General features: G+C 40.4%; 1 protein-coding gene across 1 annotated transcript in view; it reads left to right on the forward strand.

The window, feature by feature from the left end:
* The first annotated feature begins 221 nt into the window (after positions 1 to 221).
* Positions 222 to 20,175, forward strand: part of LOC148879017 (P-loop containing nucleoside triphosphate hydrolases superfamily protein) — a 68,969-nt gene continuing 49,015 nt past the window's right edge. Inside the window, exons 1-3 of the mRNA XM_088960385.1 lie at positions 222 to 388; positions 654 to 787; positions 870 to 913. Of these exons, the coding sequence (XP_088816511.1) occupies positions 322 to 388; positions 654 to 787; positions 870 to 913 (245 nt within the window). The 5' untranslated portion in view covers positions 222 to 321. The remainder of the gene's footprint in view (positions 389 to 653; positions 788 to 869; positions 914 to 20,175) is intronic.

Consider the following 20,175-nt stretch of genomic DNA (forward strand, 5'->3'; position numbering starts at 1 on the left):
TGCACAAAAATTGATATATATGGATGAAATTAATGGGCAAATTATTTACAGGGCGCCTATGGCAACATTTATTCAATAAACATAAACAGAATAAAACACATATTTGTAGAATAATTACTATCGTTTATGACAAACAGTGCCACTTCAGCGTAACAGTAAATGAATGCTACGATTAACATGCATATAAATTAAAATTCACTTTTTACATGGCGCCTACGCGCCGATCAACGTTTAATAAATAAACGTAAACTGAACCAAACATCCACTTCATCACTGTCTGTCCAAGTTGCATAAGTTTCTCTCTCTCGTAGTCTCGTGTGTATGTCTGGCTTCAACATGGAAGTCTCTGTGTTTCCTGAATCCAGAAGACGGTTTTGGTGTTCTGCAGGTCTCTCTCTCTCTAAACCTCGACAATACTATAGTGGCTTCGCATTCTGTATATTCAAGCATTCATTAAGACACATTAACAACACACTTAAAGAAGGAAAAGAAATTTGGTTTCCCAAAATTGACTTATCTTATTAAGGATAGCGAACGATCCTCATAACGAATTAATTGTTGATTGAAGTTGAAGTCTGTTACATGATCCTGCTTTTAATAGTTGTTGGTTATGCCTGTAACTGATCTCGATGTGTCTATTTTGAACTCCGCAGAATCCTCGTTGCTCGGAAAAGGGAGGCATCCTAGCAGTCAGTGGTTTTCTTTGTCGATTTCTCCAACCAAAATAACTCCGCAGCCTCTATTTTGTCGTTCTAGATTTGTTTCTCCCAAGAAAACACACTTCAAGGTTAACATGGGCTCCTCTTCTTCTTTGTTTTAAAAAATCGATCGCTTTCCTGTATTCTGATGATTTTATCCTTTTCTTTTAGGTTTTATCAATTCAAAGGAATGAAATTCCTGTTGTAGAGGGAAGGTATGCTATCTTTGTCTATTGCACTGTGAAAGTGTGAATTTATTTTATTTATTCAAGCTGGAAAAGAAAGTATAAGACCTCTTCGGCTTGATTACAATTGCAAATTTTTATTTTTAAATTCTGTGCACGGACATTAAAGCTTAAAACCATCACAGTTTCTTTACTCTCATATAACATTTTCAGTTTCCTTGTGCGCTACAAGCTTCAGCTTCGAACAATGATATATACTAATTAGGATTATAAGAACATCTTGGATCGTATTTAGCAGGTGAGAATTAAGTCGGATAGACAGAAAATTAGATAATAAAAGGTCATGCAAGAAGAGAATTTGGGATATAATTTGTGAATCAGTGTTGAAGAAAGGAAGAACGGGTATAGCTAGAAAACTTTTATTTGCCAACAGCTCTCTTTGCATTTTCCCTCTAAAGAATATCTAGACTTATCAGTTTCCAAAACAAAGCTTTACCCTAGTACCAAAACTATCTTTACTGGGAGAGAACCGAAGGTGTCGAAAATGCTAAGTTTAGGTACACTTGTAAGAGTTTTAGAACATTTGCAGGTACTTAAAGTCTAGATGTATCATATAAGATAAAAGGGGGTTAGGGTCCAAGACCTTGTTGGGTTGTGAATCAGTTGCTATTTTCTGAGTGGTTTTGGTTGTTATTATGGACTATAGCATGCAAGTAGAGATGCAATGAACATGAGTGAGAACGGGTAGAAGTATTATTGGCCTATTACAGTAATGTTCAGAAAGAAATTGTCAGAGTGGTTGAGAAATTCAGCAAATTTATCTTTTAAAATGGCAGAAAGAAGGGGAGGGAAGGATGTCTGGCCTGCTTTTTAAGCATGAGTTCCCGGTTATTTATCATTTGACATCTAAGGCTACAAGTTTAGCAGGTGCTATGAATGTGATTCAAGTGGGCCCAAGGTTGAGATGGCATGTTCATGATGTTTTAAGTTTGTTCTCCACACTTGAATCGATGCCTATTTTCTTAGAAGATGATATAGATTCTGAAGTCTCGCGTTGAAGGCAAATTCTTGGTTAAGTCATTATGTTTTGGGTGGGCTTGGAAGAAGGTATTTTTATAGGAGGCTGGGCACCCCTACACATTAGGGCTGCAAGTTGGGCCGGGTTAGGTTGTGTTGAGGCCAACCCTAGCCCAACCCTAAGTTCTAAACCCCCAACCCTAACCCTAACCCAACTCGACCTTCAACCTGATCTACCCAACCCTAACCCTAACTAAATTCCTTTAACCCTAACACAACCCAACCCAATCTGAAGTCAACTTCGGGTTGGGCCCAACCCAACCTTCTTCCCATCCCTTAAAAAATTTCATAAAACTATTTAATCTCAATTTTATTGATCAATAACAGAAATCTTTATTGAATTCAATTAAGAAATAAGTTACAGAGGGAGGTAAACTATCTTAACTCCCCCAAAACAAAGAAAAGAAGAAGTACAAAGTTAGAAATAAGCCCAAAACAAAGAATCCCTATTCACCCCTTGGTTAGCTAGCCCATCAGTGGAGGAATTTGCAGTTCTTTTCACCCAGCTGTACTTTATTTCAACATCCCTTGCCAACCAGTTGAACTTTTTCCTCTCATTGCTGTATTTCCACATTCCAGTCTTATCTTCCTTTAACCAATTTACCACTACCTCCGAATCACCTTCAATAATTAGTCTCCTAATATTCAGTTCTCTTGCCCTTTGAATCCCTTCCAAGGCTGCTAAAATCTCAGCCCTAAGAGAGTCATCCTCACCAATCAGGCCAGAGAAAAGGGCTAAGGCATCCCCTTCCTCATTTTTGAAAATTCCCCCAAAACATGATAGCCCTAGATTCCCAATGCTTAAATCTTAACTCAATTTTAACTATATATTAATCCTATGTTTTATTAGTATTTTGTTTGTTGATGTTTTTATTGGTTCTTTTAGTACAAAATTTGGAAAAATAAGTGTCTGAAATGAGGGCTATACAACTAATTTTTTTTTTGATCAATAACAGAATGCTTTATTAGATTATAAAAATTGTGAAACTTTGAGTACAAGAGAGGGGAGGTAAAATATCTTCACTCCTCCACAACAGAGAACAAGAAAGAAAGCTAAAAAGTGGCCCAAAACAAAGAATCCTTAAGCACCCCTTGCTTGGCTAACCCATCAGCCATGGAATTAGTACTTGTCTTCACCCAACTGTACTTCACCTCAATATCCCTACTCAGCCATTTAAATTTTTTCTTTTCATTTTTGTAGCTCCACAAACCATTGCTGTCTTCCTTCAACCACCTAATTACCACCTCCGAGTCCCCTTCAATGATCAAGCACCGAATGTTTAATTCTCTTGCTCTTTTGATTCCTTCCAAAGTTGCTAAAATCTCTGCCCTAAGACAGTCACCCTCACCAATAGGGCCAGAGAACATAGCAAAAATAATCCCAGCCTCATTTATGAAAACTCCCCCAATCCCAGAAGGCCTAGGATTCCTTAAACTACAACCATCAAAATTCAGTTTCATGAATCCTGAAGGCGGGGGGGGGGGGGGGGGCAAGAACGTCTAGAGGTCCTTTTGCATTGAGCCGAGGTAGCAATTTCTTTCCACTTTCTCAAACAAACCAATGTATGGTATAATACATATAACATATATATGACAATCGGGTTCAGGTTGGGTCGGGTTGCCCAAAGGGTCAACCATAATCCAACCCGAAATAAAGCCGGGTTCATGAATTTCAACCCTAACCCTAACCCAAGCATCAACTCGCCCCGACCCAACCTGACTTGATAAGGTGCTTAGTACACATGTGCTTTGTGTAACTTGATATAAGGTGCTTAGTGATTATGGTACCTTTATACCTGTAAAAGGGTGATGTAACATGTTGGGTAATTGAATTTCAGTGTAAAGTCTGTGTTTGATATCAATTTCCAGATAGAGGTGTAAAATGGGCTTGTGGCCTGTGCAAAGTGCGGGTTGTGCCGTGCCGTGCCAGCTCGTGGGCCATCTTGGACCGTGCCGCCCTCCCCAGGGATAATTTGGGGTGTTGGCTTGGCTCGGCCCATGGTCCAAGCCCGTGTTGGCCCGTGCCATGCTGTGGGCCTAGGGATATTTTGTTTTTTGACATTTTTGATTTTTTTAAATTTCTTTGCTAAGTAAAACTAAAATATTTAACTTTCCTTTGGGAACTATTTGGAAAAATAAGAAATCTAACAAAGAAATGAAAAAAATACTTAACCAAATAAGAAGTCAAAGAGACAAAGACTCAAAGTGAATAACAAATTGGAAGAAAAATAGGAATTTTATTTCATTTAAATTTAAATGATACAAAGCATACAATGGCTGGACGAATGAAACACGAAAATTAGAAAATGGAATAAATTAATAAAATATAAAAACTACAATATAGTAACAAAATGAAAATAAAAAATTATGTTATTAAAAAATCAAAAAATTTAATAAATTTAAAATAGAATTTACAATAATTTGAAAAATGCTATACAATTATAGAGTATGCAAAAAATATTGACTTCATCATTTTCTCCTACTATTCTTGACTTTGATCATTTGCTTCAGGTGAAACATTAGGTGTAGTGTCATGCCCTCCTTTGTCTTGTAATCTATCTTCAGCATCCAACCAATCTTTAAAGTAGATGCACATCTCTAGACTTTCTTCTTTCATACAACTTCTCTTGTCACCCAACACCTTAGTACTTGCACTAAAACAAGACTCCGATGGAATTATAGACATCGGAGGGGTTAGTAGATCACGTGCCATGGTGGCAAGAACTGGATAATCTTTTGCATGTTCACTCTACCAGGCTAATATATCAATATTATTTGTTCCCTCCAAGGTGAAGGAAGAATCACCTAAAGTAGAAAAAATTGCTTGTAAATAAAAATTAAGTTTAGTAAATGAACTTATTGTCGAGGTAGTGGAAGATGCAGCTATACAAGTTGTAGAATTTTTATTATTCCTTGTTACTTCAGATTCATATAAACTATACATTTTAAATAATAAACTATTAATTTCTTCTTTTTTATTTCCAATTTCAATATTCATATTTTCACAATATGTTTCAAGTAAAATGTCTAAACCATTTTTCCTAATCATCGGATCTAATATTGTGGATTCTTTCAATATTTTTTAAATTTATTTTCCATTATTTCAACAATACTTTTAAATTGTGGATTCTTTCTATATTTTGCAAAACAATCACTAATCATCATTAATTGATAATCTAAATTACAACTAGTTGGATAATAAATACCTGATAATTTATTAGTTGCATCATAAAAATGTTTTAAAAAATCTCTTATACAAATTGTCATTTCCTAGTCTTCCTCAAATATAATATTAGTAGGTATTTTTTTATTATAAAAACCACTAAGAATATGTTTGTGAGAAATACAACTTTCTAACATAGCCTAGGTAGAATTTCATCTATGTTTAACATTTAATATAAAATGTTTATATTTTAAACCATAATTTTGGCATAAATATTTAAATTCTTGTTTCCTTGCTCCATAACTTTTAATATATATAATACAACTTCTAATTTTAGAAATATGAGTAGAAATAATATTTAAAGCATCCTGAATACATAAATTTAAGATGTGACATGCACATTTGTTATGAAATACTTTACCATTTAAACATGGTTTTAATTGAGATTTTAAAATATTTATTGCTGAATCATTATTACTAGCATTATCAAAACTAATAGAAAATAATTTATTGTCAATTCCATAAGCATGTAAAGTATTTAAAGTACTTGCAGCAATAGCTGGGCCATTGTGTGGCCATTCAAGCCTAGTCAAACTTAAAATTCTTTTATTTAAAATCCAATTTTCATCAATAAAATGATCGATAAAACAAATATAACTTATGTTAAATTTAGAAGTCCAAATATTAGAAGTTATTGCAACTTTAGAATTAAGATTTGATAACATATAAATTGAATTTTGTTTATATGAATAAAAATTTTTTAAAACATCTGATCTAATAGTATTCCTAAAAACTTTTTAAATTGTGGATTTGTAGAATTACATAACCATTTTCAAGTTTAGTATCTTCAGCTAACAAAAATGGTTGTTCAACATGTACAATGTATTTTGCTAATTCTTGCCTCATTTTTTCTTGAGAATATTTAAAAGTACCAAAACCCCCACCCACTTTGTGTTTGTGTTGTTTCTCTCCCTTCTTCTTCTTCTTCTTCTTCTTCTTCTTCTTCTTTATCAGGAGTGAGCAAGTGTCTGTCCAAATAGCCAATACCACCCTTTGTACAATAGCTAAAGTCTTTCTTACGTTTTTGGCAAGAAACTATTTTTCCCTTCCCCTAAACCTCCTTTACTTTAAATATTTTTCAAACCAGGCTAGTCAACTTAGTGACCTTCTTTTTCTTTCCCTTAATATCAATACTAGGGGTGGAAGTTCCATCAATATCAATAGCATCCATATCGGTGCAAATACTACCATGTTGCGACTGGATATCATCAAAATTGAACATGTTGGGGAATTGGTTTCGGGAGGAGATGGCCATTTTTTTTTAATTTTGAAAAAAAAAAATTAATTTAATTGCACTTACCCAAATTGCTGGTTCGGAATCCCAACTTGATTAAGCCTTTCAACTCCAAGAGTCCAAGCCTCCCAAATTGCTAACTTGATGAGATTCTTGAGCTGTTGAGCAAGCCTTCTTCTTATTGAAACTTCAATAAAGTTGAGAATTGGAGAATCAGAGAATGTATGCGGGATTGAGAGATTGAGAGATTGAGAGAGTATGAGAACTAGAGAAGAGATTAAGAGAATTGTTGAATTGGTGTGATGAGAATGGTGGAGGATATGGCTATTTATAGGAACTGAAAATAATTCAATTCCCCAAAATACCCTAAAAACTATCTGTTTTTTAGTTGTTGGGAGGGGTATTTTGGTCATTGTGAAGTTATTTATCACTTTACCCAAAATGGCCCCCAAACTAGCTGTTATATAGCTATCGAGGGGCATTTGTGTCATTCTTTCTCCCTCCCAAAACCAAAATACATAAATACCCCCTCCCCTATATAGTTGTTGGAGGGGTATTTCTATAAAAAACCCCCAAAATCTGAAACTAGCTGCTAGGGACCCCCCAACGGCTAGTTCATCAGGCAGGTCAAGCGTGGCCCGCTACGGGCCGTGTCGCGTGCTGGGCTGTGGGCGGCACGGTACACACAATTGTGTCGTGCCGTGCCGTGCCGGCCTGTGGACCTGGAACCCCAGGCCCATCACGGCCTGGACCATCAGGCCAGGCCTGACACGACCCGCGTGCCGTCGTACTGTGCCGTGCCGCGGCACGACCTGATCTGATTTACACCTCTATGCCCAACCCAGATGTGTCCTTTCTGTATCTGAATTACATAGCTTAGTGAACAACCTCATTTTACGAAATATTTCCTTTATTTTTGCTTCTTCTGCATGAAGAATGTATATACACTCTCTATTCATACTTATGAACTACACCTTAAAGAATGGGACTATTTCTTGAATTGATTCTATTGATATTGGGTAATAATTATTATTGGTGCTTGGAAAACAAGCGGTTTTATCTGTATAGGTTGTATTCTATGGAATTTGCTCCATTTTGTAATAAACTTGAGATTGTGAAAGAAATGGAACCAATACATTTGTGTATTCTATGAAGTAGCCCAAAATACGTCGTATACGGTGGTTATCTATTTAAAGGAATAGAGCATTGCCTCCTAAAGACATCCATGATGGCAATAAGTAAAACATAGAAACCATAACAAAAAGAACTTACATGGTTTGGCAAGATGCCTTCAGTGTGCTTCTGGACAACAAGTGGTATTAAAGCTTGCGACTGTGCACAATGTGATTGAGGAAGGATGTAGTGTAGACAACAAATTTGTTTCAGAAATGCCGGCCATGCCAGGTTTAGAAAAGTAATGTTGTCTGTTTTGGAGCAGCTACAGTAACCCGAACCAGTGAAGAAGGAAGAAGAAGATGAGGAAGAAGACAAGAGAAAGAGAGAATAGGAGGGTTTAGTCGAAACTGATTAGTCTCCCATTCAATCAACCCCCTAATGTTTATTAGGTTCTAATTACACTTACAAAGACTAAACTGCCCTCACTCAAGTGTGGGGCAGAGTACTCTAATAAAACAACCACATAAGCAAAGTACTTAACTGACATGAGATTACCAGACTACCCCTATTCGGCTCACTCTAACACTCCCCCTCAAACTGGAGAATATATGTCATATATTCCTAGCTTGTTACATAGATAGTTCACTTTCCCTAAGTTTAGAGCTTTTGTAAACAAATCTGCCCATTGATCATTTGAGCCCACATGTTCTGTGTTTATCTCTCCAGCAAGGACCTTCTCCCTCACAAAGTGGCAATCAACCTCTATGTGCTTTGTTCTCTCATTAAATACAGGATTGGACGAGATATAGAGTGTAGCTTGGTTGTCACAATACAGTCTCATAGGTTTATCCATGTGAAACCCAATTTCTTGTAGAAGATTCCTCAACCACACTAAGTCACAGGTAGTATGTGCCATGGCCCTATACTCAGCTTCAGCACTACTTTTGGCCACAACCGTATGCTTTTTACTCTTCCACGTCACAAGATTTCCTCCAAGAAATGTGCAATAGCCCGTAGTAGATCTTCTATCATTCACTGAGCTTGCCCAGTCTGCATCTGTATACCCCACTACTTCAAGTTTTCCTCCTGGTTTATACAATAGTCCACGGCCTGGAGCTCCTTTCAGATACCTCACAATTCTAAGAATTGCATCCCAGTGAGGCATACGAGGTTCTGCATGAATTGGCTCACCACACTAATTGCCAAGGATATGTCGGGTCTCGTGATAGTCAGATGGTTCAGCTTCCCCACTAGTCGTCTATACCTTCCAGGATCATCAAATACTTCTCCTGTATCACTGCTCAACTTAACATTTGGTTCCATAGGGGTCTTAGCCGGTTTTGCACCTAACAGACCTGTTTCTTCCAATAGATCAAGAACATATTTTCTTTGGCACAGATTTACACCTTGTTTTGACCTGGCAACCTCTATTCCCAAGAAATATTTCACTGTTCCAAGATCTTTTGTTTGAAAATGATTTTGCAGAAATACCTTTAATTTACCAATCCCCAATTTATCACTGCCAATAATGACAATATCATCCACATAGACCACTAATAGAATCTTCCCAACTTCTGAGTCATAGCTGAATACTGAGTGATCTACCTGGCATTGCTTCATTCCAAAACTCTTCACCACTTCACTGAACTTCCCAAACCAAGCACGCGGCGATTGTTTTAACCCATAAATTGCCTTCTTCAATCTGCATACTTACCATCCTCCCCCTGAGCAACAAACCCAGGTGGCTGCTCCATATATACCTCCTCCACAAGATCACCATGGAGAAAGGCATTCTTTATATCAAGCTGAAATAGAGGCCAATCATACATAACTGCCAGGGAAATTAGTACACGAACAAAACCGATCTTAGCCACCAGAGAGAATGTCTTCATGTAATCCATTCCATACAACTGTGAGTAACCTTTAGCAACAAGTCTGGCCTTCAGACGTTCCACACTACCATCCGGCAAGTATTTCACAGTATACACCCATTTACAACCCACAACATGCTTACCAGGTGGGAGAGTAGTAAGTTCCCACATTTGAGTATGTCGAAGAGTAGAAAGCTCCTTCTCCATTGCCCGCCGCCAATCAGGTGAACTGAGAGCTTCTTGAACATTGTTAGGTATGGAAATAGAGGATAAAAGAGAAACAAACTGGCGATGTGAGGTAGAAAGACAAGATAATGAAGCAAAATTGGAAATGGGATGGAGGGTAGAACTGCGTTTACCTTTTTGTAAGGCAATGGGTAGGTCAAGGTTTGAAGGTTCAACAATAGGAGTCATGAGAAGATCCATAGGTGAGGTAGAAGCTGGAGGAGGGGCCGGTGTCGTTCGACTTGTATACACTTGCTGGATTGGTGGACGTTTGGTGGTGATCTACACGGGATGAGGTGATGAGTCTACTCCAACAACATCATCTGGAACTGGATCACTAACAGGAAGAGGAAGAGGAAGGACAGGTGGAAACGAAGGCGCTTCAGGACTTGAGAAGAAGGGGAACAAAATCTTGAGAGCCTTGAGAGATGGATGTCCCAGTTGGCAATGCCATTGTAGAGGAGTAAGTGAAGTCTGAAGAGCAATTGAAGATCCACCACCGTCAAGATAATACAATCCACCAGCTTCATCCCCCCACCAATCTTCTTCCCCGTCTTGAGATCCTGAAAAACACAAGTGGAAGGAAAGAAGGTAACAAAACAATTAAGAGCTTTGGTTATTTTACTAACAAACATAAGATTGAATGGAAACTTAAGGACATATAAAACAGATGATAAGGGAACAGAAGCCATGTCAACATTACCAACACCACATATGGGGGATGAGGACCCATTGGCAAGTGTAACAGTTTGTGATGTGGAGGTTTCGGAAAGAGAAGAGAATACACCTGGAGTCCCGGTCATATGATCTGAGGCTCCAGAGTCCATAATCCAAGGAGAGGTTTTAGATGACATGCAAGCAATACCTGATTGGGCAAGTGTGGCAGTAGTATGTTGTGAAGTAGTTTGAAGGAACCGTTCATACTCATCACGCGGTACGCTCACCATCTCCCTCCTAGAGGTAGATGTAGATATGGGAGGAGTTCGGTCTGCCGGTTTACTGTCACTGATATCAACCTCACCTGCTACAACATGATTAGCCCATTTAGAGGGAGGGCCATGTAGATCATAACAGAAATTCACTGTGTGTCCCTCTCTACCACAATGAGTGCATTTCCTTGTAGAGTTATTCTTCCCTCTGCCACGGCCTCCCCTTGAGTCACTACCACCCCGACTAATCATGGAACTGCCACGGCCTCCTCGGGGAGCATGACCTCCCCCTCTTGTACTATGTCCAACCCCTCTAGCTGTCATAAGTGTTGATCTATCAAATTGTGTGGAGTTCTTTGTCTGTCCCAAAGAAATTCTACGAAGCCTTGAGAATACCTCCTCAAGTGTAGGAAGAGTAGAGCCCCCCAATATTTGGGCTCTAACTGGTTCATATTCCGACTTTAGCTCCACTAAAAATCTTGTAACATCTAGTTGCTCCCTTTGCTGTTGCTGAACTTTAATATCTGGAGTAAGGGAGTGATAGACATTGAGTTCATTCCTTATATTCTTCATGCAGGCATAGTACTCTTTTAGTGTTTTGGTTCCTTGTTGTAAATCAAAATACTCCTGATAAAGCTGATACACTCTTGTTGTGTTATCTTGTCCAGAATATAGCTTCTTAGCATGCTCCCATATATCCTTAGCCATATGAAGGAACATGAAGTTGGCACTTGTTAGAGTGAGCCGAATAGGGGTAGTTTAGTAATCTCATGTCAGTTAAGTACTTTGCTTATGTGACTGTTTTATTAGAGTACTCTGCCCCACACTTAAGTGAGGGCAGTTTAGTCTTTGTTAGTGTAATTAGAACCTAATAAACATAAGGGGGTCGACTGAATGGAAGACAAATAAGTTTCGACTAAACCCTCCTGTTCTCTCTTTCTCTTGTCTTCTTCCTCATCTTCTTCTTCCTTCTTCACTAGTTCGGATTACCGTAGTTGCTCCAAAACATGGTATCAGAGAGAGGCTTTTGACCTGCTTCCGCTTGCAAAGCATCTTAGCTGTGTTCATGACACCCTCTTCTTCGTTCCTGGTTAGTTAATGGAGAGAGCTGGTTCGCCCTAGGTCTGAGACATCATAGTTCGTTGCTCTCTGCTGCGCACAGTTTTCTTCATCAAGGAAGGTGATTTCAGCAGTGAATGGTTGGCTGATACTCTCAAAGGAAGGTTGGTTATTTAGTCATTTTGTGTTGCTGGTATTTTTGGGTAGGAACCCTTCAAGAATCAGTTAGTACTGATTAGAACCTAGAGAACTAGGTTCATTGTTGCCCTAAGAAGGGCTGTGTGTGTAGTAGCCGAATGGTGTAGGGCTGCTGTGAGTTGTTGAGTGGTGTTAGGGCTGCTGTAGGTGGCCGAGTGGTGTAAGGTGGAATGCAGTGACTTTGCCAAGCTTCTTGTGGTCGTGTAATGCCCTCTTAAGTGTGTTAAACAAATTTGAACTGGGTGTAGCAGTTTGATTGTGTTGTGGTGCTTGTGATGCTTATGTGGGTCGTAGGTGTGTGAAGTCAGCAGTAGTGTGAAGAAGAACAAGTGTGTGCTCCCACTATTGTGTTTAGGGGCTGCAATAGGTGCTGAAGTATCAAATTGTGAACAACATCAATCACCTTGTAGCTGAGAAGTAAGGTTAGAGGCAACTGTGAAGGAGTACAATGGCAGCAATAGGAGATGGCTACAATGATCAGAAACCTAATGTGGTAATTTCCTCCGACTACCTAGGGGTACAAATGATCTCAATTAAGCTGAATGCGGAGAACTATGTTCCATGGGCTAAATCAGTGGAAGTGTTTCTCAAGGCAAAGAAGAAAGTAAAGCATGTAAGAGATGAGAAGCCATCGGAGGATTCTCCAGGGTTTGATGATTGGGAGCAAGAAGATGCTCAAATCATGACTTAGCTGTGGAATAGTATGGAACCCAAAATTAGTCCCAACTTCATGTTCCTTGATACGGCCAAGGATATATGGGAACATGCTAAGAAGGTATATTCTGGACAAGATAATACAACGAGAGTGTATCAGCTTTATCAAGAGTATTTTGATTTACAACAAGGAACCAAAACACTAGAAGAGTACTATGCCAGCATGAAGAATAAGGAATGAACTCAATGTCTATCACCCCCTTGCTCCAGATATTAAAGTTCAGCAACAACAAAGGGAGCAACTAGATGTTACAAGATTTTTGGTGGGGCTGAAGTCGGAATATGAACTAGTAAGAGCCCAAATATTGGAGGGCTCTACTCTTCCTACACTTGAGGAGGTATTCTCAAGGCTCCGTAGAATTTCTTTGGGATAGACAGAGAACTCCACACAGTCTGATAGATCAGCACTTGTGACAGCTAGAGGGGTTGAACATAGTACAAGAGGGGGAGGTCATGCTCCCCGAGGAGGCCGTGGCAGTTCCATCAGGGGGAGGCTGTGGCAGAGGGAAGAATAACTCTACAAGGAAATGTACTCATTGTGGTAGAGAGGGACACATAGTGAATTTCTGTTATGATCTACATGGCCCTCCCTCTAAATGGGATAATCATGCTGTAGCAGGTGAGGTTGATATCAGTGACAGGAAACTGACAGACCGAACTCCTCTCACATCTACATCTATCTCTAGGAGGGAAATGGTGAGCGTACCGCGTGATGAGTATGAACGGTTCCTTCAAACTACTTCGTAGCATACCACTGCCACATTTGCCCAATCAGGTATTGTTTGCATGTCATCTAAAACCTCTCATTGGATTATTGACTCTGGAGCCTCAGATCATATGACCGGGACTCCAGGTGTATTCTCTTCTCTTTCTGAAACCTCCACATCACAAACTGTTACACTTGCCAATGGGTCATCATCTCCCATATGTGGTGTTGGTAATGTTGACATGGCTTTTGTGCCCTTATCATCTATTTTATATGTCCTTAAGTTTCCATTCAATCTTATGTTTGTTAGTAAAATAACCAAAGTTCTTAACTGTTTTGTTACCTTCTTTCCTTCCACTTGTGTTTTTCAGGATCTCAAGACGGGGAAGAAGATTGGTGGGGGGGCATGAAGCTGGTGGATTGCATTATCTTGATGGTGGTTGATTTTCAATTGCTCTTCAGGCTTCACTTACTCCTCTAGTTGGGGCATAGATATCAATCATGCCCAACTTGTCACAGAGACCTTGATGTCTGGAGTGGTTTAGCCCTTTTATAAATAAGTCTGCTAGTTGGTCTTCAGAGCTGATGTATGGAGTGCATACTTCGCCTGTGATGATTTTCTCTCTGATAAAATGCTTGTCCACTTCAATGTGCTTTGTTCTATCATGTAGTACCGGGTTGGCAACGATACTGAAAGCAGTCTTGTTGTTACAGAGTAGAGTCATGGGTTTACCAACTGGACCCCAACTCTCCCAATAGATTCTTTATCCACATACCTTTGGCTACTCCGTGTGCCATTGCATGGTACTCAGCTTCAGCACTAGATCTAGCTACCACGGTTTGCTTCTTACTCCTCCAAGTAACAAGGTTCCCTCCTACAAAGGTGCAGTAACCACTAGTAGACCTTCTGTCACTTTGAGATCCAGTCCAATCCGCATCTGTGTAAATTTCAACCCTCAAGTGTCCATGTTTCTGGAATAATAAACCAGCACCCGGGAACTTCTTAAGATACCGTAGAACTCTCTCCGCGGCTTCAAGATGGGGTGACCTAGGTGCATGCATGAACTGACTGATGACACCAACAACATATGCTACGTTTGGACGAGTCATAGAGTGATACAACAATCTCCCTACAAGCCTCTGAAATTGCTTCACATCCTTAAGTGGTTCATCTTGGCTGTCACTTAACTTATGGTTGGGGTCAATAGGTGAGTCAGCTGGTTTAACCCCAATCTTTCCAGTGTCCTTAAGCAAATTTAGGATATATTTCCTTTGGGAGATGAAGATACCCTTTTTTGATCGGGCAACCTCAATCCCAAGGAAGTATTTGGCGGGTCCTAGATCTTTCACTTCAAATTGAGTAGCAAGGAAGTCCTTCAAACTTTGAATTTCATCCTCCAGTCACCAGTAACAATTATGTCATCCACATATACTATTAGGGCAGCCATCTTACCTTCTACTCTTTTTACAAACAGTGTGTGGTCTGACTGACATTGCTTGTATCCCCTCTGCTGTACTGCAGTATGAAATCTGCTGAACCAAGCTCTTGTTGATTTCTTTAGCCCATATAAAGACTTCTTCAACTTGCACACCTTTTGTTCACTTCCTTGAGCCAAAAAACCGGGGGGTTGAACCATATAAACTTCCTCTTCAAGGTCACCATTCAAGAAGGCGTTCTTGATGTCGAGCTGATGTAGATCCCAATTCAGATTGGCAGCAAGAGAAAAAAGGACTCTAATAGAGTTCATTTTGGCTACAGGGTCAAAGGTTTCTGCATAATCAACCCCATAGACTTGAGTAAAACCCTTTGCCACCAAACAAGCTTTATACCTTTCCACGGTTCCATCAGCCCCATGCTTAACAGTGAACACCCATTTACATCCAACTGGATCCTTTCCCTTAGGGAGATCAATGAGTTCCCACGTGCCATTCTTATGAAGAGCATCAATTTCTTCCTTCATGGCATTTGTCCATTCTGGTACTGAGAGTGTGCTTCTGCCACATTCTTGGGAATAGGGATGCTGTCAATGGAGGTAAGGAAGGCACGAAATGAAGATGAGATGTTCTCATAGGAAACAAAGTTGGAAATGGGGTATTTAGTGGTGCACGACCTAACACCTTTCCTGTGGGCAATGGGAAGGTCAAGATCATTAGCAACAGGGAAGTTGGGAGTCAAGTTACCTGAATGAGTATGATCTTCCCCCAAGGAATTTGATGGCATTTGAAGCACGGCTTCTGGATTCTCCACAGCTCTTGAATCTGGTTGGCCTTTACGACGACGAGAAAAAACACGGAAAGGAGGAGGATCAAAGGGAGAAGGGGGAGAAGGAGGAGTAGGTAGAGGAGGAAGTTGAACCAATTTCTCCTCATACCTACACTCCCCCTGAGGAGAAACAGGAAAGAAGGGCTCATCCTCAAAGAAGGTAACATCCATGGAGACATAGAATTTCCGAGAAACAGGTTCAAAGCAACAATACCCTTTCTGAGAGAATGAGCACGGGATAGCATGAGAGTCCAATTTCCCCTGGGAGGGAGATAGGTTTTGGACAAAACATCGACAACCAAAAACACAAGGAGGGATAGAAAGAAGAGGGGCTTTAGGGAAGAGAAGCTGATGTGGGGCTTTGTACTCTAACCAACGAGAGGGCATTCGGTTAATGAGGTATGTAGAACAAAGAACAACCTCAAGCCAAAAACGTTTGGGAACATTCGTGTGGAGTAGTAAACCCCGTGCCACTTCAAGAAGGTGTCGGTTCTTCCGTTCAGCCACACCATTTTGTTGTGGTGTGCAGGCACAAGAGCTCCGGTGAAGTGAGCCATGAGAAGCAAAGAACTCCGTGAGGTCACTATGAAAAAATTCTTTTGCATTGTCTGATTGGAATATTTGGATTTTGGTCTGAAATTGGGTGAAGACCATTCGCTGAAAGTCTTGGATAACTTTTGGTACTTCCTCACGGGTTTGCATTGGATATACCCAAGTGTATCTGAAATAATTGTCAATAAAGGTAATGAAGTACTTGTAGCCACTCTCAGAAGGAAAAGTAATAGGGCCCCACACATCAGAATGCACAATGTGAAAAGGAAACTCAGATTTACTATTTCTTTGAGGAAATTGAGTTCTACAATGCTTGCTTAACTGACACGTTTGACAAGAAAAATTAGAAACAGACACGGACTTACACAGTTCTGGAAAAACAACTTTTAAGGACTCAAAAGACAAGTGACCCAAACGACAATGCCATAAATACATTTTACTCTTTCTGAACTGACTCATAGACTCTATAACAAGAAGACCGGTCGTATTCTCCAGCATATAGAGTCCATCAACCATACGACCGACGCCTACCAACCGTCCTCCCCGAGGCCAGATCCTGAATCACACAATAGGAAGGGAAAAAAGTCACAAACCAGTTTAAGGAATTTGTAACACTACTGACTGAAAACAAATTCATAGGAAATTTTGGAACATGAAGAACATTAGAAAGAGTAAGGCCAAGGGGAAGAGATAGAGTTCCTTGACCATCCATCAGCTAGTTTCACTTTATCTCTTCCGGAAAGAGGGTGATAAGTTTGGAAGAAAGAGGACATACCAGTCATGTGTTTTGACGCTCCAGAATCAATGATCCATGGAGAGTCAAGGTCGTGAGAAGCAACATGGAAAGCTGTGGCAGGATTACCTGATGTGGATGCAAAAGTGGTGGTGGGAGGATCATCCATCTGGCGAATTGTTCTACCATAAAGCTCCAAATGGTCACGGAAGGAGTTGACAATATCCTCCCTTGGGTCGGATCCAGAGTAGTTATGTTGGCCATGTGGTGTTTGAGTCACAGTGGAGGTGGAGGGCTGATTCTCCCGAGTAACCATATTGGCCATGTGGTGTTTCTTGGTACCTTGCTGCCCGGGTTTTCTACTACCATCTGAACCATGCTTCTTAGGTAAATCCTGAGCCCACTTCGATTTCCCATGGAGGTCCCAACAGGTATCTTTGGTATGCCGGGGCTTCTGACAATTAGTGCACCACAATTTTTCCTTATCTTCTGCTTTCTTCTGGAAATCCCCTCTCTTGAAAGAAGGTCCTCCACTAGTAGAGGGACCCCCCTTTGCCACCAACACAATTGTATCCCTTCCGGTGCTGTTCATCAAGTTCCTTCTGCTCTCTTCAGATTGGACAAGAGCATAGACCTCTTGAATTGAAGGAAGATCCTTTGAACTCAGAATTTGTACTCTGATGGGTTCATAGATAAGATTGAGACCATGTAAAAAGGCAAACACCCTTTGCTGTGAGACAATTTCTTATACAATTTTGCATCTTCCTCACACTTCCACTCAATATTCTGGTAATGGTCCAGCTCCTTCCAAACAGTTGCTAGTGAAAGAATGGTAGGGTCCATCTAATGGATGCCATGAAGGGTGCGGAATGGGTGGGCGAATTTCAAAAATTTTCCTACCTTCTCCCAACTGGGAATCATATTCCCTAATTTTAGAATACAGTATTCAAGGATTCTACTTGAACCATAATCGAACCAGATCTGAACCAAAAGCAAAAAAGGAGGATTATACCTGATCCGGAGAAACGGTATCTCCCAAAGTTGGTGTTCACGCCCAAAGAAGACACCAAGATCCGCTCTTGATAAAGATGACACAGCTGTGGATGGAACGGAACCAGCAGGGTGCGTCCTACACACTGGATCCTTCGCAAGAACCCACTGGAAACTCTGAACACCGAATCCTTTTCAGGCTTTTCTACAAGATTGATGTCAAGAACTGATTTCTTGACTTCTTTCTACTGCAAAGATCGAATCTTGCAAGAGGGGTTGGCGGCGGCTGGAGGAGAACTCCTGGGACGAAGATAGCTCAGTAGCTTTTCTTCTCTCTGGAGTTTTGAGATCTAATCTCTGTACGCAGAAGACTTTCTTCTCCACTGGAAAAACTTGGTTCGAAATCTGGTATTTTCGAATTGGTTTTCTCCTCTCTTCTTGATTAAGAAATCCTCCTAATTAGGAGTTATCCCAATCCAAATCAATATTTGGATAGGGGATAATCTTAAACCTATCTATAGATTAAGTTAGTTTACTCCTGATCTTATCAGGAGGTTACCGGATTCAAATCTGATTTGAATTTGGTCTCCCAGAGTGGATAAGGTCAAAAGCCCAATCCTTTTACTAACATCAATCTCAGATTCGCCCCTTAGATGGGTGATCATATCAGCCCAGCTCGTAATGGGCTTTTGGCCCATTAAGTGTTCAGTGTTTAACTAGTTTCCAATCTGTTGCCCAGTTGGACTTCTTTGTATGGCATGGGACCCAAGCATTGATCTACACACCAGCCACATGGGTTCGGCCCAGCCTTTATTATAAGGCCCAACTGAATTCACTGAAAAACTCAGTGACCCATTGAGCCCATCAAATGGACCCTATGGGCCCAACACTTACATTAAGTGGTCCCTGGGCCAAGCCATCTTATAAAAACCCAAGGACTGTGGGCAGCTGCAAGATTAGCCCATCAGGTATTATCCTAAATGATCTTACACTTAACCTCTCAGCCCTTAATGATCAAGCACTGCCCGACAAGAGAAGACCTCTCCCTTGGGTGCAAGGAACAGTGCCGCACTCTCTATTCACATGGATCCCGGGAATTAAAACCATTTGCAAACCTTTTTGAAACCGTACATATATATTTATATATATTAATTTTGCAAAACAAAATTCCAACGATTGAAATCAACTGCCGGCAGTTTGGTTTCCATCAGAGAGAGTGCATTCCTGATCATTACCATTGTCCGACAAAGGGGCTGATCCTGTCACTATGATCACTCACTCAGATGAATTCTCAGACTGTCCCAACATGTCCAGGTTTTGACCCCCGCTAAGGATCTCACTGGTTGACACATCAAAGACAGCCCGATCTGACACCTAGTGAAGTGTCATAATCGAGTCTAGGGGTCAGGTGTAACTTTCCAGTTTTGCCCATCTGTCTCCAAGGTCTAGGACAATACTGGAAATCTGGTCCGGTTCAAGGATTCAAGTAATCCCATACTGCATGTGCCTTGGGTCTTACCCTGGTGGCCGAGACAAGCCATCCCAACACTTGGTGGCACATCAGTATCAGCCTTGGCAGGATAAATCTCCCCAGATTTATCCAATGCCTGTGAATATTTAAGACTAACACGAGTCTCTATAAGTGTCCAGTTTTAGGGTCTTACACAGAAATATACCAAACAACATGAGTCAAACATGTACTTTATTTATTTACACTAAATGTCAAAAGTACATCAAATTGGATTGAAGCTAAGGGCATAGAAAACATGAATCAAACATGTACTTTGCACAGTCTTACAAAGCTGCAACAGTCTACAACTAGACACTTGCTGATTTTCGGCCTCACAGAGAACCAAGCACAAACACTGCAGCTGCAGTACTAGGGTTTATGACCTACACTGTGTAGGAGTCCATAGAACAATATACGAACTGCACATGCAGTGCAGCCAGGTCTGAATGACCTATAGTTCACAACTTTGATACAACTTCTTCAGCAAAAAAAAAAAAACACACACAGTAGAGACAACAATACAAGTGGTGATTCACCACACCTAATCGGCTGATATCCTCTTTCCAGGGCAGCCGAACAGTCACTTCAAGTTCTAGGGTTCATCAACAGTCCCTTAGGGAGCAGACTAGAGCAACAAACAATTGTGAGGAAGGTGAACAGTCCCTACTCAGATTTTGGGACATTAATAGTCATGCAAGAAGCCATAAACAGAAAAAAAATAGTTCAGTACCAACACCTGATACTGTAGCCGAACCCTTTTTTCTCTGTACCAGCAATAGGCAACACAGTCATGACTTGAACTTCCCTTCAGCAATAGGCAGCACAACCTTCCTTCAAACATCTGATATAGTTTTTACAGTCCTCTTAGTCGAAGCAACCTCAGTTACTAGCA

Source organism: Nelumbo lutea, chromosome 1, assembly GCF_056320005.1.
Source record: "Nelumbo lutea isolate HS-2025 chromosome 1, American lotus-T2T, whole genome shotgun sequence".
In the NCBI taxonomy this organism is placed as follows: domain Eukaryota; kingdom Viridiplantae; phylum Streptophyta; class Magnoliopsida; order Proteales; family Nelumbonaceae; genus Nelumbo; species Nelumbo lutea.